Source organism: Oryx dammah, unplaced genomic scaffold (genome assembly GCF_014754425.2).
Source record: "Oryx dammah isolate SB20612 unplaced genomic scaffold, SCBI_Odam_1.1 HiC_scaffold_20, whole genome shotgun sequence".
NCBI classification, from domain to species: domain Eukaryota; kingdom Metazoa; phylum Chordata; class Mammalia; order Artiodactyla; family Bovidae; genus Oryx; species Oryx dammah.
Window position 1 is genome coordinate 15,343,416 of NW_024070204.1, and position 24,374 is coordinate 15,367,789.

At 46.6% G+C, this 24,374-nt stretch overlaps 1 protein-coding gene across 1 annotated transcript in view; it reads right to left on the bottom strand.

Annotated features, from left to right (window-relative positions):
- MYO10 (myosin X) overlaps positions 1-24,374 on the bottom strand; it is a 256,528-nt gene that overhangs the window by 110,216 nt on the left and 121,938 nt on the right. The window contains exons 4-5 of the mRNA XM_040262479.1: positions 14,756-14,943; positions 1,421-1,555 (exon numbers count right to left, since the gene is read on the bottom strand). Of these exons, the coding sequence (XP_040118413.1) occupies positions 1,421-1,555; positions 14,756-14,943 (323 nt within the window). The remainder of the gene's footprint in view (positions 1-1,420; positions 1,556-14,755; positions 14,944-24,374) is intronic.

Here is a 24,374-nt window from a genome sequence, read left to right on the forward strand (position 1 = left end):
CAAGTCAAGGGTTGTGCGTACACACACACACACGAATTCTAGGAACTGAAAAATTCCACCCGAATTAGTTTATTTATGCAAGTCAAGGGTTGTGTGTACACACACACACACACACACACACACACACACGAATTCTAGGAACTGAAAAATTCCCCAGTCCTGGAACTTTCACTCATTTGTTATACGTCCCGGGGGAGCTCATTTAACTTCCTTGGGTCTCCTCCAGCTGTAAAATGTGGTCAGACTAGGTCTGTGGTCAGACAAGGTCAGGGGTCAGACATCTTTTGCTATAAAGGACCAGATAACAAATACTTTACGGCTTTGTGGGCCATGTGGTCTCTGATGCAATTACTCAGCTCTGCCATTAGAGTGCAGAAGCAACTACAGACAAGATAGCAAAAGAGTGTGTCTGTGTTTCTATAAAGTTTTATTTATAAAACCAGGCTGCAGGAGGAAAATGAAAATGGCCCAGAGAAAGATTGGTGGTGATGGCTGCACAAAAACATGAATGTACTTAATGCCACTAAGCTGTACATCGAAAGATATTTAAAGTTATACATTTTGTTATGTATATTTTAGCACAATTTAAAAAATAAATCTTGAAGTCTAAAAAGACAAACCAAAATAGGCTGCAGGATACAGGTGTCAGGCTGGAGTCAGCTGACTTCTAGACCAATTTTTAAATAACAGGACCTATAAAGTCTCTATGGTTCTAGGACCTTAAAAGGTACCAATCAGACACGGGACAATTACACATTTTAATTAGAATTTCAGAGAGCACTGTACCAAGGCTCTGAGGTCATTGCCATTGACGCCGAATTGTTTTGCCACCTGAGAGGCTGAAGAAGTGACATGGAAGTTGCTTAGTCACGCGCAACTCTTTGATACCCCATAAACTGTAGCCCACCAGGCTCCTCCGTCCATGGGATTTCCCAGGCAATAAGACTAGAGTGGGTTGCCATTTCCTTCTCCAGGTCTTCCTGACTCAGGGATTGAATCTGGGTCTCCTGCATTAAGCGCAGATTCTTTACCACCTGAGTCACCAGGGAAGACCCTGGTAAGAGGCTACACAATACCATTCTGCCCACAAGATGCCTCCCAAGAGTTGACCGCTAAGCTCTCTGCAACGTGCTGAAATTTCTGCTGATAACAAGGCCTCCAGACAGCCAGTCAGGAGCTGCCCAGCAGGAGGCAGCTCTGAATGTTCCTCACTCCTCTGCTCAAACCTGGCCCAGCAATGGGGGGTCAGCTCACCGGAAATCTCCACCCACATGTAGCGACTTCTCCTTGAGCGATCATGAAAGCCACGTCAAGAAACAGAGCAGACAGAACCCCGAGTTTCAACTACTTCCTGAAATCAGTCATACAGTGAGGACAGTGGATCCTGTTTGCTGGAACAAGAAACACGATGGGAAAATACCTGCTCTCAAGAATGGCTTGCTCAACAGACGAGGTCTTCTCCTTCGAGGACAAGTCCACAGACTGCTGACTGATGGCTGATAAAAACTTGAGGATCAGCTTCGTGCTCTCGGTTTTCCCTGCGCCACTTTCACCACTGGAAGATAAAATGGAGACGTTTATACTACTAGTGAAAAAAATAAAATAAAATAAAAACCAACTTGGCCGGAGTCACTCCAAGGTGTCCACAAAACAACTCTTGAACAGTGGGAAAGAGACTCAAGTGCTGAGTTACAGGGAAGTGAGGGTCCCTCCTCCTGCTAGCCACACGGCCTAGGTGTTGCCAATGCCTCCCACTAAACAGAAGCCTCCTCTTTGACTAAGCTCAGGTAATAAGACGGACGGTACCTTTCACTTCCCTGGTAGCTCAGTTGGTAAAGAATGTACCTGCAATGCAGGAGACATGGGTTCAATCCCTGGGTCGGGAAGATCCCCTGGAGAAGGGAACAGCTTCATGTGGGGCTTTTCAGATGGCGCTAGTGGTAAAGAACCTGCCCGCCAATGCAAGAGATGTAAGAGACATAGGTTCGATTCCTGGGTTGGGAAGATCTCCTGGAGGAGGGCATGGCAACTCACTCGAGTATTCTTGCCTGGAGAATCCCCAAGGACAGAGGAGCCTGGTGGGCTACAGCCAATGGGGTTGCAAAGTGTCAGACACAATTGAGTGACTAAGCACAGCACAGCAAGCTCTGCAAAGGCCGGAATAGGAGTTTTGTTCACTGAACTGTCCTCGCTGGTGGCCAGCACTTAGTAAATATTAAGTATATGAATGAGCACACTAATGGTATCTTTCAGGTAAACATGAATAAAAATGCAATCTTTCATAAATATCGAGGGGACAAAGCAATGAGCCTGAAGGTGCTTGACCCACACTTAGGCATTTTATTCTTGTAATAATACCATGAGGTGGGCAGTGGTTAAGTGTTGGGATCCGAATTGAAGAGCAGGTCTGTTTGTGTCTAAAGGAGTAGTAAAAAGACAGAGAACTTATGAAAAAAGTAAAGCAATCACATAACAGCACCCAAACACCAACACCATCATGGGGTAACAGACTCACAACTGCTCAAGGGGTGAGATAAACACACGTGGTCCCAACAAGTTCTAAAGAAGCAGTCCCCATTGAGTGTCAAAAGCTGGGAGGTTGTGAACGAGGAATTCTGCAGAAAACACCATCAATGATTAAATGCATGTAATGAAGGAGAGGAAATGACTCAGAGATGACACCATCCATGCCCAGCTGGATACTGCAGGAATCTCCATTGATCGAGGCCAATCACTGTAACTCCATTCCCTCTGCAGGTGATAGGGTGGTTGGTCATGGGAAAGGGTCAGGATTCCAGCCAAAGAGACTTTAAGTCAAGCATGCTGAGGGCTTCTGGGGAGACCTGCACGTGCATGCGGTGTGTGGGTGGGCGGGGTATGCACACACACGCGCGTGCACACACACACAAGACCAAGCAGAGTGTCCCCCTGACTGCAGATGACAAATACCCACAAAGGCGTGGGAAGCCACACCTTTCTCGAGATCAGAAAGCAAAAGCCAAGATAATCAGAGAAGCGCCCAGAGGGAATGGCTGAACCCACAGCCCTGACCCTGCCCTGCCTTGCTGCCTGAGATGATAAAGGCTCACGCAAGGGACACCAATTCGAGCCGCCTTTTCTGTCGTCGGCAACCAGATGTGGGGCTGCACGTTCATCTCTGCATCTCTGGTACCAGCCAAGCCTGGGAGCTGGCTCATAGGAGGCATTTAGCAGGAAGGAGTAGCAGAAAGTAAGAGAAAGTTGCAGGAAGAAAATCTAAATAATTCTTCATATTTAAAAATACATATACCATCTCCCTAGCAGTTAAATTTTGTTAAAACAAAACTGAAAGTGACAACTTCTCTATTTACAATGTATGAAACAGAAATATTGTTTTACACGGTCCCCAAACCCATCTCTGTATCTTCCAGCACACAGAGGGGGCTGGCATTTCAACCTCCCTTGTATGAAGGACAGTGATCAGTAACCAGGAAGTGGCCAACTGAACAAGACAGCAGCTAAACTGAGCCAGAGGGGTGTATGTTACTTCCACGTTGGGTGGCTAAACCCCCTCAAGGTCCTCTGGGCTCCCTATCTTACCAGCCTGGCATCTAGGTGCCCTCAGGATGGCAAATCTCCAGAACAAAGTGATGGGTACAACAAAGTCAGGGGTCTCACCTTCCCATATGGGGCTGTGAAAGTTGCTCAGTCACGTCCGACTCTTTGTGACCCCATGGACCATACAGTCCATGGAATTCTCCAGGCAAGCCCCTGTTACAGCAATCAGCACAGCTATGACCCTACCATGATGAACACAGTAACCATATAGCCATGGAGAAGAGGCTGTTCGAGGTGGATGGCAAAGACTCATCAAGGAGAAGAAAACCCAAAACTTGCACTGTCCTTCACCAGCCTAGGATACTGATCTATTTCTAAGCTTCAGCCCCTATTTTTTCTCACTGTAGCGAATTTTTTTCAAGCATCTTCTATAAGTACATCTCTGTTAAAAACTGGGGGTACAGCTGCTTCACAATGCTGTGTTGGTTTCTGCTGTACAGCAAAGTGAATCAGTTATGTGTATACACACCCCCTTCCTCTTGGCCATCCGTCTCACTCCTACCCCGCCCTATCCCTTTAGGTCATCACAGAGCACTAAGCTGAGCTCCCCGTGCTACAAGAAGGTTCCCACTAGCTGTCTGTTTTATACATGGCAGTGCACATACGTCAACCCCAATCCATCCCCACCTTGGAAAATGGTACCGTTTCCCCGGTGGCACTAGAGGCAAAGAACCTGCCTGCCAATGCAGGAGACATACGAGATGGGGGTTCAGTTCCTGGGTCGGGAAGATCCCGTGGAGGAGGGCATGGCAACCCACTCCAGTATTCTTGCCTGGGGAATTCCATGGGCAGAGGAGCCTGGTGGGCTACAGTCCATGGGGTCACAAAGAGTCAGGCACAACTGATGTGCCTTAACACAGCACAGAACCTATTTAGGCACATCGATCCGTAAAGTAAAACTTAAAAAAGGAACTCAGATTTGTGCAACAGTAATTCTCAAACTTGGCTGTGCATGAGAATTACCTGCTGTGTTCCTAATTCGAACCTGTAAGGATAGAACTTAATCAGTAATTTTTTTTTTTTAACAAATTTCCAAGTGATTCTACTAAGAAGTCAAGGCTGGGAACAACTATTCTCAAAAGCCTTTTCACATAATTCAGATAGGACTGCACCAGATTACAAAGGGGACATATAAAGCAGGCTGGGGAAGTGTGCCATGAACAAGGCAAAGAATAAATATAAATGACTCACAAATTGTTAAAACTCAGAAATATGCCAGATGTCCCCAGACATGAGCATCAAGGTACCAGGACTCACTTCTGTCTTACCCTCCTCCTCCTCCCCTCCCCACCCCTGCCGGTGACTGTGCTGTGTGCTAAGTTGCTTCAATCATGTCTGACTCTTTGTCATCCTATGGACCATAGCCTGCCAGACTCCTCTGTCCTTGGGGTTCTCCAGTCAAGAATACTGGAATGGGTTGCCATGCACCCTCCTCCAGGGGATCTTCCCAACCCAGGGATCAAACTAGCATCTCTTAGGCCTCCTGCATTGGCAGGCGGGTTCTTTACCGCGAGCACCACCTGGGAAGCCCATTCCCCATTTACCGAGGGTCACAAATCACCATCTTTGAAGCAGTGGACAAAGAGCATCTCTGCAGGGACTCCTTCCCTCCTGAAGTATCCATGGGGCCATGATGCAGCAGGCTGCACTAAGGGCTGGGAAGACAGTCTGGAGACAAACGGCCATGGACGGTATTTATGACCCAGCAGGAGATAAAGGGCCATAAATTATGGCTAACGCTGTCAAGTATGAACCTCAGGAGACAGGAGGAGGCATAATTTAGGTGGAGTAAAGGTTCAGCAAAGACCTTTCCCAGGAAATGACATTTGGACTGAAATGCAGAGACACGCACAAAAGTGAGCTGGGGGAAACCTGAAGGATGGGGAGGGGAGGGTTTGGAGCCTTGAGGGAGGGGGAGATGCCCACAGAGCCAGCGGGAAAAGAAAGCGGGTGCTGGGTCCCACCAAGAGGCCACTGTTTTCCGGGCAAGTATGGAACTGGTTCTTTTCCATAGGAGTGAGGGGGAGAGGCTGGTGATGGACTTTCAGGGCCAATGGGTTAGTCAATCCATCACACTATGGAATGAATCCTCCATAAAATCCAAAAGGATGGGTTTGGAGAGGTTCTGGGCTGGGGCACACGTGGAGGTGGACAGTGGCTCCCGAGAGGGGGCAGGAACTCCTCTCCTTTCCCCATACTCTGCTGGGCATCCCCTCTTCCATCTGCTGTTCCTGAGTTAAACACATTCTTCTATAATACAGTGAATCCCTCCCCCTCCACGAAACTTCAAAGCTGCAAACGTGCCCCTGTTTGCCAGCTGTTGTACTGTACCACTGCACTTCTCAAGATACTGTACACATTCATGTGTTTTTTTGCTGTGGTTTTTCATGTACATTACAAGACAGTACGACATATCTGATTGTGTGAGTTCGGGGTGTGTGTGTGGGTGTGTGTGGGTGAGTGTGCACATGTGCTAACCAGGTGGTGCTAGGGGTCAAGAATCTGCCTGTCAATGCAGGAGGTATAAGAGATGCAGTTTCAACCCCTGGGTCAGGAAGATCCCCTGGGAAGTGGGCTTGGCAACTCGTTCCAGTATCCTTGCCTGGAGAATCCTGCGGACAGAGGAGCCTGGAGGGTTACAGTCCACAGGGTTGCAAAGTTGGACACAACTGAAGCGCCTTAGCGTGCATGCACACATTATATAGCTGATTGCGTTAGTTGCACACCTAGGCTAACTCTGTTGGACTTAAACTAGACTTTAGTCCAACTGGACTTAATTGGACTTAACAAATGTGCTCTCGAAACAGAACTCGTTCCCACATAAGGGACTTACTGTAATTGATAGTCGAGTAACTAAAAGGTTTGAGTTCTGTGAGCTGCTCTAGAAAAACAATTTTTTTTTGCTCTAGCAAATTAATCAAACCGAAGGAGGGGGTCATCAGAAGCTCCAACCTAGAGCTGCTGGGTCAGAAGCACAGGTGACCACGTGACCAGCATCTGACGTGGAGGGGGAGGCAGTCTCAGAGGACCAAGCTGTTAACTTGTGGGATCTGATGCTGTTTGGTGGTGGACAGTGACAGAAATGAGTTACTTACTTGGGGAACCTGATAACACATGCTATGCGATAGATAGCATCTATATTATGGCACTCTAAGGATATAATAACTATGTATATCCTGCTTTGCTTACTGCACCACAGAACTATGAAGCCAAAATAAATGTCAGACTCATAAACTATAATACCTATAAAATCTAGATTAACAAGACTACCTTAACCCCCTGGTTAATGTTGCTTTGCTAAAACTGAAGCACTCTTTGAACCGTGACTGCCCACCGCTTCCCTGTGAGCCTGGCAGCCTCTTTGACCACAGGCGCTGCGATGAGTCATGTATTCCACCTTAGCTCCTCTATTCCAGCCTCGATAAAACAGTCACTCGCACAGCAATCACGCTGTTAATTCCCCTTCACTGACAGCAAACACATCACTGACATATCCAGTCCTGCATTTGTCTCATTAGCCCGAGACGATTACAGTCTTAACCCTGGGCGCCAACATGACCACAAACACAAACATGGGCTTCAGAGAAAACATGCGTGGCCAGATAAGCCAAAATGAGTTGATGCTGTTAAAAAAAAAAAAAAAACCTTTATAAATAGCGAAAAGTTAAAAAAGGGAAAGAAAAATAACTACGGCACTGATATGGGGCCTGGGGGACCATATTAGAAGTTCTGAGAACTTTCTGTAGGCAGAATGGAAAGTTTCAAGAATACTTTTTAAGCAGAAGGATGTCGTGATCAGGTTCAAGGTTCTAACGAATCACTCGGTGTGGAGAATGGATTGAGGATGGATGGAGAGAGATGAGAAAGGAAGTTGGGGAATGAGGGCAGAGGATAAGGAGAGGGGGGGCAGAGGGGAAAGCCAGAGGTCCCCAGAGGAGGGAGGGGATGGCTGGGGTCCTGGTCTGGGTGCTCGGTGACAGGGAGGTGGGGGAATGAATGAGGAGAGTCCAGAGAGTTTCCCAGCCAGTGTGATGACCTGGACGCTGGTAGCACAGCTGGGCATCTTTGTCAATAATCACTGAACTGTATATATGATATCGGTACAGTTGACCAAAGGTAATCTGACCTTCATGTTGGAGCCGGGGTGCCTCACAGATCCAAGATTAATGTCCTGATCTCCGGCTTGAGACCTTGCTAAGAACAAGAAGCATGACAGGAGGAACACCGATTTTCTGGGAGGAAATCAGGATGAACTGAGGAGGGGTCCCCCTTGAGATGCACAGAAGAGACCTCCGTGACGATGCCCTGGGAGCGGTGGACACATGGGTGGGACACGGAGAAGCTGGCAGGGGAGCCCTGAGGTCTGGGGAGGCAGGGAGATGCACAGAAGGAAAGGCAGGCTGGCAGAAGCTGAGGAAGATGAGCCAAGGGAACAAGGAAGAGTCCAGAATGGTGGAGGAGCTTGGAGGAGGGCAGGGCAGTGTGTGGAAGGGGCTGTGGAGCCAAAGATGATCTTGTTTTATCTTTTCTTATTTCAAAAATAAAGAAAATAAGTAACTGTTAGTCGCTCAGTCATGTCTGACTCTTTGCGAACCCATGGACTGTAGCCCGCCAGGCTCCTCTCTCTATGGGATTCCCCAGGCAAGAATACTGGAGTGGGCTGCCATTCCCTTCTCTCCAGGGGATCTTCCTGACCCAGGGATCGAGCCCGGGTCTCCTGCATTGCAGGCACGTTATCTACCGTCTGAGTCCCCAGGCAAAGAAGTTCAAGTAACCTGTAAAAGATACTAGAAATTGTTGGGTGATAAAGCCAATGGTCCAGTAGAAAAAGGAGAGATCCAAGAACCAGGGGCAGGGAGGCTCAAAGGTGGAGAAGTCCCCAGGAAATCAGGGAGGAGGGATCAAAACACACCTGAAGGAAAGCGCCTCTGCTGTGAACAGGGCCCTTTATCCACCCACAGTCTCCCCTCCAGCGCACATGTCAGCCAACTGCAGCCTCCAGATCTGCCCTTCTGTTTTTATAAATAAAGTTTTATTGGAACACAGCCTGGCATTTCACACATGCTCTGTCTGCAAGCACTTCCACACTCTAAGGGCAGAGCCAAGTAGTTGTAACAGAAATGATCTTGCTCACTGGGCCAAAAATATGTCCTCTTTAGAGAAAATATGACCATCTAGAGGCTATCTCTAGATGTTGAAGCTGAAACTCCAATACTTTGGCCACCTGATGCAAAGAGCTGACCCATTTGAAAAGGCCCTGATGCTGGGAAAGATTGAGGGCAGGAGGAGAAGGGGATGACAGAGGATGAGATGGTTGGATGGCATCGCCAACTCAATGGACATGGGTTTGGGTGGACTCCAGCAGTTGGCAATGGACACGGAGGCCTGGCGTGCTGCAGTTCATGGGGTCGCAAAGAGTTGGACAGGACTGAGCAACTGAACTGAACTGAGAGGCTACCTCTGCGGACACCTGACGACCATTCTCCATCCCGTGAATCAAACTGTCTTGATTCGTGTGATTTTCTCGGAACACACACAGATCACTCCACTGCTAACTAAGACAACTTTGGACACTTCTCTACTGCCTAGAAGATCCAGTCGGCAGGTCTTAGCAAGCAGGACAAAGCCTCTAAGGTGTGACCGTGCAGCAGGAAGTAGGACTCTGCTCTGAAACTAACACAAGGAGAAAAAAGTTCACGGTCTCCTTGGCAAGCCACTGCACAGCTCCCAGCCTCAGCTTCCCCACAACGTCTTGTCTTTCTCAATGAATAGCCGTGCACCATCTTTGCCTTTCCAACCAAGCCTGGTTCCTACATGTCCTTAGCAAATCCCACACTTTACAGGCATGCTTTCCACTTGCTAATGATCCTTGTTCTTCCAGGGCTTCCCTGGCGGCTCAGCTGGTAAAGAATCTGCCTGCTCTGTTTATAATAGCCAGGACATGGAAACAACCTAGATGTCCATCAGTAGATGAATGGATAAGAAAGCTGTGGTACATATACACAATGGAATATTACTCAGCCATTAAAAAGAATACATTTGAATCAGTTCTGCTGAGATGGATGAAACTGGAGCCGATTATACAGAGTGAAGTGAGCCAGAAAGAAAAACACCAATACAGTATACTAACACATATATATGGAATTTAGGAAGATGGCAATGATGACCCTGTGTGCAGGACAGCAAAAAAGACATAGATGTGTATAGCGGACTTTTGGACTCAGAGGGAGAGGGAGAGGGTGTGATGATTTGGGAGAATGGCATTGAAACATGTATAATATCATGTAAGAATCGAAATGCCAGTCTATGTCTGATGCAGGATATGACACGCTTGGGGCTGACGCGCGGGGATGACCCAGAGAGATGTTGTGGGGAGGGGGGTAGGAGGGGGGCTCATGTTTGGGAATGCATGTACACCTGTGGTGGATTCATGTCAATCTATGCCAAAACCAATACAGAATTGTAAAGTAAAAATTAAAAATAAATAAATAAATTTAAAAAATAAATAAATAAATAAATATAAATGTTAAAAAAAAAAAGAATCTGCCTGCAATGTGGGAGACCTGGGTTTGATCCCTGGTTTGGGAAGATCCCCTGGAGAAGGGAAAGGCTACCCACTCCAGTATTCTGGCCTGGGGAATTCCATGTACTGTACAGTCCAAGGGGTTGCAAAGAGTCAGACACAACCGAGCAACTTGCACTTGTTCTTCCAATTTTTTCAAATGCTTCTGGGCCCTTCCCCAACTCTGTGCCCACCGTGTTCCCACAGACTCTTGGGCACAAAGCCACACGGCCCTTCCTCTGTGATATGTTTTCTCAGGTCCTTCATGAGCATCTACTGTCATCCTCTCTGAGCAACCATGTACACATTTCTCAAGACAGCACTGGCAGGCTGTACTGAAATTACGTGTTTACATCAGTTTCTTCCCATCAGAGCAGAAGTTCGTAAAGGACAGTGGTTGGGTCTTTTTGTTTTTTCTTTTTTTTTTTTAATCCTAAAAGCCTAACAAGGTAACCTTCCATATGATATGAGCTCGAGGCATGCCCCATGCCTTATTCCGGGTAGTAACTTTTTAATCCAGGAATGCAAGCTTTGTTCACTATTCTACTTCAATTATTTCTAAATATACCACTAGAATAAAAAAAAAAAAAAAGCCTGAGAACCCAAGTATTATTCCAGAATATAAAAGACATGTTGTGTAGTCACTAAGTTGTGTCTAGCTCTTTTGCAACCCCATGGTCTGTAGCAGGCCAGGCTCCTCTGTCCATGGGATTTTCTAGGCGAGAACACTGGAGTGGGCTGCCATTTCCTTCTCCGGGGGTGATTTCTGATTCAGGGATTGAACACACAGCTCCTGCATTATAGATTTCTTCTTCTGTTAAGAAGAAATCACTACTATTTTGGAAAAACAAAACTTTTTGCAAAGCAAACAGAGGTCCTAAACCAACAGCTGCTCTGCCCATCGATCCTTTGATTGACGGATGTTGGATGCTGACCCCTCTATCAGGCACTGTCCTGGGCACTGAGTTGCACAGATGAATTAACCACAGGACTTGACATTAAAAGGTCACATATCCAGAAAAGACCACAGGAGACTAAACAGACTAAACTCTGCTTGCCCCAAACTGAAGTTAACCTGAAATGTACTAGACCAACCAAGATCAAATGCCCACCCTGCTAGATTCAAAGGCTCATGGGGGTTTTAAACACATATTTTAGAAATTATGATAGTGTAAGCATTGGCTTAAATGTACATAATCAAGTAAAATAAAACTAGAGCTTAAGGGAGGTTCAGTTCAGTTGCTCAGTCGTGTCCGACTCTTTGCGACCCCATGAACTGTAGCACGCCAGGCCTCCCTGTCCATCACCAACTCCCAGAGTCCACCCAAACCCATGTCCATTGAGTTGGTGATGCCATCCAACTATCTTATCCTCCGTCGTCCCCTTCTCCTCCTGCTCTCAATCTTTCCCAGCATCAAGGTCTTTTCCCATGAGTCAGCTCTTTGCATTAAGGGAGGTAAACTCTTTAAAGTGAGACAAACAATAAAGACTTGGACTAGAATCCTGGAGACTGGGAGTAACAGAGGCCCATAAAGTGAGAGAAAAAAATGATCTATGAGGTCCCTGCCTAAATCCAAATAGGCTTATTTTCTTAGTTTCATAGGTAATTAGCCTGAAAGTTTTCAAAGTAGTAACATGTTGTAGCCACCAGGGGGCAGATCATGCCCGAGGAAATCTAAATGGGCTACTGTGCCCTACAGTTTTTATTTTTACACTCAATTTTCTCTTAATTCCCACAGCCCCAAGTCCCACTTAAAAAAAAAAAATCCTGCTGGAGTGGTCTATTAAAAACAAAAACACATTTTAATAAGAAATCTATTCTTAAAAATGCCGTTTCCTGATTTAATTTAAATACTCTTTACATCAGAATTACACAATGAGAGCTTTCTGTTTGGGGTCCCCTCTCCCTTCCACTACCCCCGACTTTATTTTTAAATACCACAGTCTTTGGCAGGAACATGCTAACCCCTTTCCGTTTTTATTACACACACATATATACGCACAATGATCTCATTTGGTTTTTCACTTTCTTCCCTAACTGCTCTGTCTAGCAAGTGATATATGAGTCATGGCCTTACTTTTTCCACTGCAAGTGATAAACACAGCCAATTATCGATGGCAAATATTTAGGTACCTAAGTGTGGAAACCAGCTTGATCTTCTTAAACGCTCTGTTAATCTTATCAAGTTATATTCTGTAATCTTATTATATTCTGTATGCTGAAACAGTGATCTTAAATTCTAACTTCTAAACTTCACTTTCAACTTTCGTGAAACTATATCAAAAAGCCCACAATCAGAAGGCAAGTCAATTCATTGGGAAGGTGACTCTTAAATGCTCTGTGTTTATACCAAGTGTTAGCTTTATTTTTTATTAACTGCAAGTTACAAGGATTCATATTTACTTAACAGGATTAACGGACAGTCCTTCTATCCAAGTTGTTTCCACAACCTGGTGAGTGAGCATCGTTAAGGTAAGAACAGAGAATATATCTGCCCAGGTGTTTCCCTTTCCTTAAAGGAAGTAACTGATGGAGGAAGCAGGGAGAGAAAAGATGAAGGAGAAATGCATTGTTCTATCCTCCACATTCACATAATTCTGATTTATTGTAAACGAAGGATCCATGAACAAGGGTAATGGGTAAACACTGCCAAGAAGAACAACACAGTCCCGTACATGGCACTTGCAGATATCTGCGTCAAAGGGCTGCTGGAAGATTTCAATGAGCTGATGCATGGAAAGTTCTTGGCACAGTGTTGAAACTCTTTGGAAATGTTGGTCATTATCTATCACCCATCATCCGTCAGACACCATGTGGGACGATGCCTGTGCGTGCTCAACTGTCTCAAGCTCCTTGAGACCCCATGGACTGTGGCCCATCAGGCTTCTCTGTCCATGGAATTGCCTGGAGTGGGCTGCCATTTCCTCCTGCAGGGGGTCTTCCTGACCCAGGGACTGAACCCACGTCTCCTGCATCTCCTGCCCTGCAGGGGGATTCTTTGCCACTGAGCCACCTGGGAAGCTGGGACGTTGGGGGACAGTGTGAGGACCTCCCAAACGGCCTCCTTTCTCTTTCCTGGAGTTTCGAGGAGGACTCTCCTCTGGTACATCTGCTCCTGACTCCTTCCCCAAAAGAGCAGCGGTGGTTTCCTAGACAGGTGAACTGGGTGGGCAGAAGGGCTGGTCAGCTCCTCACCATCTGGGGACTGGTTTTGACAGTGATCACAGCCACCAGTGACCTGCCTGAACCCTGACCAGGGGGTCTGTCTGTCTGCAATCTGGGGCTGGGAGTGTAAAGCTGACATATGGCTCTCCACCTGTCTCCTGAGCCTCACTTCCACTGGATCAGAAATCAGGGAGTGGAGTCCTGATACGATGTCCTCTCTAATTCCAAACACCTTTTCTTCTCCCCTTGAAATAATAACAATCATTTTGCCACAGGCTTGGAAAGAAGATCCTGACCTCTGTTTCTGATGGCTTTCCAGTCCCATCAGCAGTTTTAGTAATCCAGTTGGGTCTTAGCAACAGCCGAGCTCCATGAACGAGTGCCTGGACGAAGTACTTGGATATTCCAGGGCACTCAACATGTCTGCTCTTGATCTCATCCAGGAGTGTTCTGATCACCACTAAGACGTGTGTACGTGCGTGCGTGTGTGTGTATACGTGTGTGTACGTGTGCATGTGTGTACGTGTGCGTGCGTGTGCATGTGTGTGTGTGTGTGTGTGTAGTGTTCAGTCGCTCAGTTGTTTCTCACTCTTTGCAGTACCATGGACTGTATAGCCCGCCAGGCTCCTCTGTCGATGGGATTCTCCAGGCAAGAATACTGGAGTGGGCAGCCATTTCCTTCTCTACAACATGATCCCAATATAAATAATATAAGCCAACAGGATGTCACTAGAAATTAGGTGATAAGGGCAATTTGAATTATTATTCAATAAAAATTACGTATCTAATTACGTATGATTTTTGTAGGTAGTTCCTAGTAATAAGTGTTTTGAGAGTGAGGCATCTGGTAGTTTATTTTAATAAATGAGTAAAACTTGGCTAAAATAGATGGCAAGACCCTTTTTCCTCACCTCTCCCCAAAATTAATGGAAATCATTATACCTTTCTATCATTCCCTCAACATATAACAGAGTAAGTCCCTCTTCTGTGGCTAATTCAAAGCTCAACTTTAGGAAAAACCAATTACTAAATTCCTTAAAAATCCTTAAATTTGGGAGATTCTAGGGTAATCTGATACTGGCAAAAACCAAAACCTTGCTCGAACAAGCAAGCATTCTAACGAGCACTCTAGAATACAGAAAACATTTTAAATTTGGAAGTACTAGGCAATGCTTCCGTAAGTCAACAGAAGGACAATGCCTGATCACTGGAACAAACCAAAGAATAACTAGGTAAATAAAGAACCGAAATGGAGAAATCACACTGAGGACAAGAGCCAGCGAACACGGTATATCCTGCTTTTTTTCAAGTCCTCAGTTTCTTTCCAAAGCTGTAGTTGTTGGGCTATTCAAAACGGAAAACTCTGTCTGGGAAATCTGGGGGTTGATGTGCTCGGAGGCGGGCTCTGTGTTTGGGGGCTGGCTGGTTACCTGATGAGCACGCACTGGTTGTCGTGGCGCTTCCACAGGCAGCGATAGCACTCGTTGGCAATGGCGAAGACGTGGGGGGGCAGCTCGCCCAGGTGGCACCTGCTGTAGCGATCCACAGCATCCCTCGAGTACAGGCCGGCGATGGTCTTGTAGGGGTTCACAGAGGCGATGATGGAGCCGATGTAGGTCTGTGGGGCAGGAGGCGAGGAGACAGGAACTCGGGTTACAGGTGGCACTCAGGGAGGAGAATGGGGCACCTGGGCGCAGGATCTCACTCCCACCCACCCTGGGGTGGAGACAGCAGCAGCTCAAGGCGGCTCCACACTAAGAGGGGAAGAGATGCCACCTCTCACTGGGGCCACTGTCTGAGCCTAAACAGAATCCACTGAGTGCATGTTAAAGGGATCAGGAACTCCTGAGCCCCCACTCACACTTTTGCCTGTACTTCTCAGGACAAATCTTGTGCAAAGGAATGAAGCCACCTCAAAGAGGGCTGCAAGTAAACAAGAGAAAGACGAAGGGGACACGTCAAAGCCCAAATCCCTAATTCTCCGGGGACCTCCTGACCCCATCAGGTGGCTGTTAGGAAAGCTGGGATTAAAGCAATAAGAGAAGGCGGGGGCGGGGGGGGGTGGTGGCGGGGACAGGGAGGGTGACTGCTTAGTGGGCTTCTATTTAGCATGGTAAGAAACTTCTGGAGGTAGATAGTGGTTATGGTTGCACAACACAGCAATGGTATTTAGTACACTGTACTGCATGCTTAAAGAGAGTCAAAAAGCTAACTTTTATGCTATAAATCTTTGACTTAAGAGGTAACAAGAACACTGTGAAAACACTCGGTATTCTTCCAGTAATCTCAAACACCTCATGAAATGCCATGTAACTTACCTGGAAAAATAGCTGACTGGCAATCTTCCCTTTTCTGGAACCAAATCCAGGCCAGAAATTAAGCAAAATCTTCAGAAGAGCAAAATACAGGCTACAGAGTTATCAAAGCATCACGCTTCACGCCTCTTCCACGTGGATACAGACTAACTTGCCCATCCTTCTTGAAGAAAGACTAATGAAGCTGAGTTGCTGGTTCCCAGGCTCAGACACAAATGGAGCAGCAGATGAGAAGGGCGGGCGCTAAGGTCCTGCAGCCTCCACCATTCACCTGCCTGCTTCCACGGTGTGTTCGTGGAGCCCTGGGCTTGACAGCCTGCTATGGGCTCTGTCCCCTCCTACAATTCATGTACTGAAGCCCTGACCCCCAGCACCCTTGAATGCAACTCTATCTGTAGACAGGACCTTCTAAAGATGACTAAATTAATATGAGGCAGTTCAGGTGGTCCCGAAACTTGTCCTTGCACGTGCTAAGTCACTTTAGTCATGTCTGACGCTGTGCGACCCTGTGGACTACAGCTCACCAGGCACCTCTGTCCATGGGATTCTCCAGGCAAGAATACTGGAGTGGGTTGTCACACCCTCCTCCAGTTATATTCCACACTCAGGGATCGAACCCACATCTCCTTCATCTCCTCCATTGGTTGTTTAGTTGCTCAGTCGTGTCCAACTCTTTGCAACCCCATGGACTGCAGCCCACCGGGCCTCCCTGTCCATCACCAACTCCCGGAACTTCCTCAAACTCATGTCCATAGAATCGGTGATACCATCCAACCATCTCATCCTCTGTCATCCCCTTCTTCTCCTGCCCTCAATCTTTCCCAGCATCAGGGTCTTTTCCAATGAGTCAGTTCTTTGCATCAGGTGGCCAAAGTATTGGAGCTTCAGCTTCAGCATTCCAATGAATATTCAGGACTGATCTCCTTTAGGATTGACTGGTTGGATCTCCTTGCAGTCCAAGGGACTCTCAAGAGTCTTCTCCAACACCACAGTTCAAAAGCATCAATTCTTCAGTGCTCAGCTTTCTTTATGATCCAACTCTCACATCCATACATGGCTACTGGAAAAACCAGAGCTCTGACTAGATGGACCTTTGTTGGAAAGTAATGTCTCTGCTTTTTAATAAGCTGTCTAGGTTGGTCATAGCTTTTCTTCCAAGGAGCAAGCATCTTTTAATTTCATGGCTGCAGTCCCCATCTGCAGTGATTTTGGAGTTCAAAAAAATAAAGTCTGCAACTGTTTCCAACTGTTTCCCCATCTATTTGCCATGAAGTGATAGATGCAGAAACAATGGAAACAGTGAGAGACTTTATTTTGGGGGCTCCAAAATCACTGCAGTCACCATCTGCAGCCTGCATTGGTAGTCAGGTTCTTTACCACTAGGGCCACCTGGGAAGCCCAAACTTGTCCTTGTAAAAGAGAGAACCTGGATACACAAAGAAACACAGCAGATGTGTGTGCACAGATAGACCACGTGAGGACCCAGCAAGAAGGTGGCCATTTGCAAGCCAAGGCAGGAGCCCCCAGGAGAAACCAACCCTGCTGATACCCTGACCTCAAACGCTGAGCTTCCAGAACTGTGAGAAAATAACCGTCCTGTTGTTTCAGCCAGCCAGTCCGTTGTCTTTTGTTTTGGCACTCAGAACAGACTAATATAGAGGGCCTGAGACTTTGAAAATACTCATAGTATTCCTAGGAGATTCACGGCATTATTGCACCTATTTTTCAGATGAGCAAATTAAGGTAGAGTGATAAAATTTTACATTTGATCACACAGTCAGTAAGGGGCAGAGGTGAGATGTGAATGCAGGCCACCTAAATCCAGAGCCTTCTCTCCACATCTGCTGGCAGGGGGTGGTAACACAGCAGAGTTCCAGAAAACCAAGAAACACTGGACAGAAAGCTCAAACATCCTGAGTGCATCTGTACCATATTATAGCCATTTGTAATCATCTATATTTACAGTGACTTCCAGGAACATCAAGCAAAATATCCTGTGCCCCGTGTAACTGCTTTCAAATGTAAGATGGTCCAGAGCATGCTTTGGAAACAGTTTAAACCAAAACAAGGTTGAAAAGGTCAAAGAGTTATTACCGTATGACCCAACAGTTCCGCTCCGAGGTATGTACCCCCACAGAATTACAAACAGGTACTCCCAACAAAAACACAGCAGCATCATACAACAGAGCCTAAAGGGAGAAACAACCCAATGTCCACCATCAGACAGACGGGTAACAAGATGCAGTGCGACCATACTGCAGAATATCATTCAGCCGTGCTAAGGAAGGAAGTACTGATACGGGCTACCATGGAGATGAACCTTGAAAGCATGATGCTAGGCGACAGAAGTCAGACCAACACTGGAGGTAGTTACCATGGGCAGAGGGGAGGGTGGGGGGCAGGAAGGACTGAGAGCTGACTGCTTGCAGGCACAGGGCTTCCAGTGGGGTGATGAGAACATTCTGGTGCTGGCTGTACTAAATGCCACTGACTTTACCTTTAAGTGGTTAGTTTTCTGTTACTAATTTCGCTTCCATTAAAAAACAATGAAAAGACGCAGAGCTTTCAGGAGTGAATTTTCAGGGCTTCAGAAACCTGCACTCTCTAGAGGGCCCCCTTTCCTCCACCAGAGCATCAGGGGAAGGATGTGGCCAGAAAGAAGAGTGCATGCAGCCTTTTCCCCTGGGGAAGGAAAGTGCCCGACTTATACAGGCGAGCAGAGAATCACATGGTCCCCTGGGGGATGCCAGATACCTTCCATTGATGCCTGGAGCACAGGTGCTGGCAGCTTCTTTTATTACAGTTGCAGAGGTGAGGAAGGCAGGCAGGTTGGTGATGCTTGAGGCTCTGGGAGTCTGGCTCCTTCCTCTTGTAGGTCTAAAATGTCAAGCTTGTTTCTACCCTTTTGGTAGCTGTCTGCATTATTATTATTTTTATTCGGTGAAATACCAAGACTTTATTTTTCTGTGAAACATGTTTCCCCCTCCCCACTTTGGCAGAACTCAAGACAATCAGTGAAGATCCTCTTTATACAGATAGGTAGGTGCACTGCCAATCCCCTGTCTCAGCTACAAGTAAAAGAGAAAAGCCACACTCAGGGCATCAGTTTGACTATTAAATGAATATTAGAATAGTAACCCATCATCAACATATCTGAAAAGAGAATAATATGCCCAAATTGTGAAAATTTTGGCACTCTTGTTCATATCCAGGAGATGCAGTTTCGGTCCCTCGTTCGGGAAGATCCCCTGGAGGAGGAAATGGCAACCCACTCCAGTATTCTTGCCTGGGAAATTTCATGGACAGGAAAGCCTGGTGGGGTACGGTCCATGGGGTCACCAAGAGTCAGGTATAACTGAGCATGTACTGCCTGCCTGCCTCCCGTTATAACCACCTAGCACATTGGCAAGGTGGTTATAAAATTCTGAGATGAGTTTTTTAAGTATTGATTTATACATGAAAAACACCACAACCTTTTAATACAAGCTTTCTTTTGAAAGTGAAGACTAGTCAAAACCTCATAGGTGTGCTCCCCTTTCCTGGTTGGGAAACCAGCCCCCCAGGGTCACTTAAGAAAAAGAGTCTGCCTTCCAACACAGGGGTCAGGGGTTCAATCCCTGGTCAGGGAACTAAGATTCCACCTGCTGCAGAGCAACTGAGCCCAGGTGCCACAACGAGAGAGTCCATGTACCACATCTAAAGATCCTGTGTGCCACGACTGAGACCCGACACAGCCTAAATAAATAAGTAAAATTAAAAACAAACAAAAGAAGTCACTTACCCTGACACAGATGATGTGGATTCTGTATGGGGGCAGGAGACCCACAGGACATTAAGTTTGTTAGTAAAGGCGAAGACAGAACTTCCAATATGCCTAGTTTTGTGTTTGAGTAATTCATTGCACTTGGCCCAGTGAAGTAGTTTTAAGGTCTTTCAGAAAGACAGCAAGGTCCGTGGTGTAGCAGTTATAGACACACCCGTGCCTCCTCCCAATCCCCAGAGATTTTAGGTGCAGGAAGAGGGGCTCTTCGAACAGCAGGTGGTCAGCACTAAGGCAGCCCCTAGGATGGAAGGATCATGCCAGTGGTGGTTATGCCCAGGACCCACTAATATTACCATACCATCCCCAGTTGAGCCTGGTCCCCAACACACAGTTAGAGCTGGTCCGTGAGCTTATGCCCAGCTAGTGTCTCTGGCTCAAAAATCATTCCAACACATCTGAAGACTGTCCCACTCTTGAATACTTTGTCTTATAGATTTTGTGGCTGCCTGTAAATTCAACCAATGGACTCCCCTGTGCCAACAGGGGGCAAAAGAAAACCACTCTGAATTTGAACCCAAATTCAATCATCTGAATCTCTCCCCACCTCCAAAAAAAAGGAAAGGAAAGCATATGTAAAATGCATATTTGGCTGGTATGGAGAAAGAACCCAGTTTTTCACTGCTGTTTTTTAAGATTGTGGGAAACCATGCCTCATGGAGAGTTCAAAATGCCTCTTACTGTAAGCACCTCCACTTAGTTCCAGAGGTAGGTTAGGCTTTTATAACATGAAAGCACACGTTTTACAGTTTCACCTCCTCACTAATGACCTGAGTCATTTCTCAACAGGCCTGACACCAGATTTCAAATCACAATTAGCTCTACGTGTTTGCAAAACAACCTGACTGATGTTTCAGAACTGCGGGGCACAGAGGACAACTGACCTACGCAGACATGCTGCGACATAACCTTGACCTACGGGCAGCCCAAAGGCCACGGTTCAGAGGAACAGAGCTGCCTCTGCTGACAGAGGAAGGAAGAGAGCCAGCCAGCAAGGGCAGCACCCTGGATCCTAATCAGGGGGTGCTTTCCCATAGGTCTGCGGTGACACCCCCGTTCCCCACTCACCCACATGCATATAGGACGGGAATCATTCCACTCTCCAGCTTCACAGTCCCTGGCCACTGTCTCCACTTGCTGGCCACACCCCAGCATGTGGAGCTGTTTAACTCTACAATCAACCCACTCTTTCTCCATCCACACCACCCTGACCACACTTGCTCAATTACCCCCGAGAGTCTCCTTCCTCATTCATTTCCCACTCAAGTCCTATGTGTTCAATCCTAGCTGTACCCTTGACAAATGAACACCTGAAGACAGACACTCCTCTGCATAAAACTCCTTCATAGCTTCCGCAATCTTCAGGGTCAACCCACAGAATATTCGAGAAAAGAGTCTGAGCACCTCCAGAAAGGTGACTGAACACCCACACCCTGACGAATTCTTCTCCTAACAGTTACAAAAGTGGGGGCAGCTTCAGTTACTTTCTCATTTTCATTGTTTGCGTCCACAGTCAAAATCAAAGTCACTCAGTCGTGTCCGACTCTTGCAACCCCATGGACTGCAGCCCGCAAGGTTCCTCTGTCCATAGGATTCTCCAGGCAAGAATACTGGAGTGGGCTGCCATTTCCTTCTCCAATGTTTGTGTCCATACTGGTGCCAAATGATACTTTTGGACCCCCCTCCCAAAGGAAGGTATAAATCAACATGGCAACCAAAGTCATAGTTCCTAACGGTTTCTTCACATTAGATGAAGTGGTTGAGGTCCATCAGCAAAAATAATTACAGCCTGAGGCACCTTTATCTTTTCTCCCACTACCTTGAACATACCACCCTGCATGGATTATTTTGTCACTAAAACAAAGGCTGCATGGATAAGAGATTTGCTGAATAACAGGGAAAGTTCGACATGGAAGTAAACACGGACACTGAGGAGTGGAGGAGGGAGGAGAACAGCCTAGTTGTAAGTTAAGTATCAAGGGATGCAACAGATGCAATGTGGCCAGAAGTCACAAGAGCGGTGAGAAAACATGCATTCCATGAGTGTGCCACGGACCACTCTCTTGCTGTTCAGCCATGTCTGACTCTTTAGGACCCCATCGACGGTAGCCCGCCAGGCTCCTCTGTCCATGGGATTTCCCAGGTGAGAGTACTGGAGTGGGCTGTCAATTCCTTCTCCAGGGGATCTTCCTACACTAGGGATTGGAACCATATCTCCTGCACTGACAGGTGGATCCTTTACCCCTGAACCACCTGGGAAGCCCAATAATACCATAGCTGTGTTCATTCGTATTTTTGTGTTTATTAGTGAGTTATAGTCATTAAATGCTACAGTCTGAATTTGAATGCTGGTTCCACTGGTTCAAGTTGCTTAAATTCTTGGTGCTCCGGTTTCCTCAATGGTAAAGCAAGGATAACAACATTAGTAGCTGGTAGAATTAAATGGATTGACCTATGAATTAAAAACCTTGGACTGCAAGGAGATCCAATCAGTCCATTCTGAAGGATATCAACCCTGGGATTTCTTTGGAAGGAATGATGCTAAAGCCGAAACTCCAGTCCTTTGGCCACCTCATGCAAAGAGTTGACTCATTGGAAAAGACTGATGCTGGGAAGGATTGGGGGCAGGAGGAGAAGGGGATGACAGAGGATGAGATGGCTGGATGGCATCACGGACTTGATGGATGTGAGTCTGAGTGAACTCCGGGAGTTGGTGATGGACAGGGAGGCCTGGCGTGCTGCGATTCATGGGGTTGCAGAGAGTTGGACACGACTGAGCGACTGAACTGAACTGAACTATAGTGAAAGTTAAATGCCTCAGTGAAGAGCCTGTGTTTCCATGCTCACTCTATAAAAAGGCAACTGCTGTCAAAAATGGTCATGAACGCCGTGTACTCTGAGACTCAGGGTACATGCAGCTCTCAGACACCAGGTGGGGCCATGTGCTGCTTTCCTCATACCGGATTCCGAATTTCATGAGAATAAATCGCCTGGTCATTTTAACGGCTTTCCCGAAATAGAAAGTATATTCTATTTTGAAGCACATAAAAATTTTTTTCTAGTCAGAAGAGTTCCACAGAACTCACTGAAAAAATACATCTCCTTGCCCATTTTAATAATCGGGAACAGCTGCAGTGCCTATTGCTATAAAACGTTGCGAGAGACTCCCTTCATTACTTTAAGACATCGCCTACCAATTCAAGGTTTCAGAAGGCTTAAGTACAGCAAAGCAGAGATATCATGACAAAGACCCATGTAGTCAGAGCTATGGTTTCTCCAGTGGTCATGTGCAGATGTGAGAGGTGGACCATAAGGAAGGCTGAGCACTGAAGAAATGATGCTTTCAAACTGTGGTGCTGGAGAAAACTCTTTGAGAGTCCCTTGGACAGCAAGAAGATCAAACCAATCAATCCTAAAGGAAAGCAACCCTGAATATTCATTAGAAGGACTGGTGCTGCAGGTGAAGGTCCAATCCCCTGGGCACCTGATGCAAAGAGCCGACTCAATGGAAAAAACCCTGATGCTGGGGAAGATTGAGGGCAAAAGCAGAAGGGAGTGGCAGAGGATGAGATGGTTAGATGGCATCATCCACTCAATGGATATGAGTTTGAGCAAACTCTAGGAGATAGTGAAAACCAGGGAGGCCTGCGTCCTGCAGTCCATGGGGTCACAAAGAGTCAGACACAACTTAGCAACAGAACAACAACAACAACAAAGGCTGTCATACCTAGTATCTTGTCCCCCACTAAAAAAAAAAAAAAAAAAAAGAGTATAAAAGATCACTAAAAGTGACCCAGTAGCCTCAGATACATTCTGCTGGTAGATACGGAGCATCCATGTTACTGTTGGAAAGTCATTTTTACAACACAGGAAGAAGTGATGGAGACAGCAAGGTGTGGTCAGGTCAGAAGACCCCAAGTCCTCATCCTGGACCTACCTTCCCTGGTTCACAGCTTAACCCCTCCAGGCCCCAGATTCCGATCAATAACAACAACACACCCTCTGTTACTCCACCCAGTTATCATGTGAAAGTGTTACATAAATCACAGGTGCGTATTATTGTTTTTATTCATGAAAATAAAGCTACAATGGTCTTTAAAAGCTGGATGTAGATCAAGTAACCTCAAATGCACCAGGGAAACTGGTTCAAGTCACAGCCATGTCTCCTCTACAGGGAAGGTACTTGTCAAGAAGTGGGGACCACTATCCAGATTTATTTTCCACCCACCCTTCTCCGGGGCTTCCCTGGTAGCTCAGCCGGTAAAGAACCTGCCAGCAATGCAGGAGACCCTGGTTTGATTTCTGGGAAGATCCCCCTAGAGGAGGGTATGGCAACCCACTCCAGAACCCTTGCCTGGAGAATCCCCATGGACAGAGGAGCCTGGCAGGCTACAGTCCATGGGGTCAACTCACTTCAAATCTCTTTCTGGAGCGCAGCTCTGGTTTTAAGCTGTGGATCTGTGTACTCAAGAGTCTGCTAGGCATCTGCACTTGGCTGCCCTCAACTTGGCTTCCTGCAAAACATCTGATTCTCTACGCACAGCCACATCTTCACCAATGGCACCACGGTCTACCCAAGTGGATAAACCAGAAATCCAGGAGTCATCCTATAGCAATACAGCGTGCTGCCCCCAAACCCAACCAAACACCGAGATTCTACCTCTTAGTAAACATCATACTCTAGCTTCCCAAGGACTTGTTTTGAACCCCCAACATTTCCCATCTGGTTTGCTGGTCACCTCTCAAAAGCCTCTTGATGAAAGTGAAAGAAGAGAGTGAAAAAGTTGGCTTAAAGCTCAACATTCAGAAAACGAAGATCATGGCATCCGGTCCCATCACTTCATGAGAAATAGATGGGAAACAGTGGAAACAGTGTCAGACTTTATCTTTTTGGGCTCCAAAATCACTGCAGAT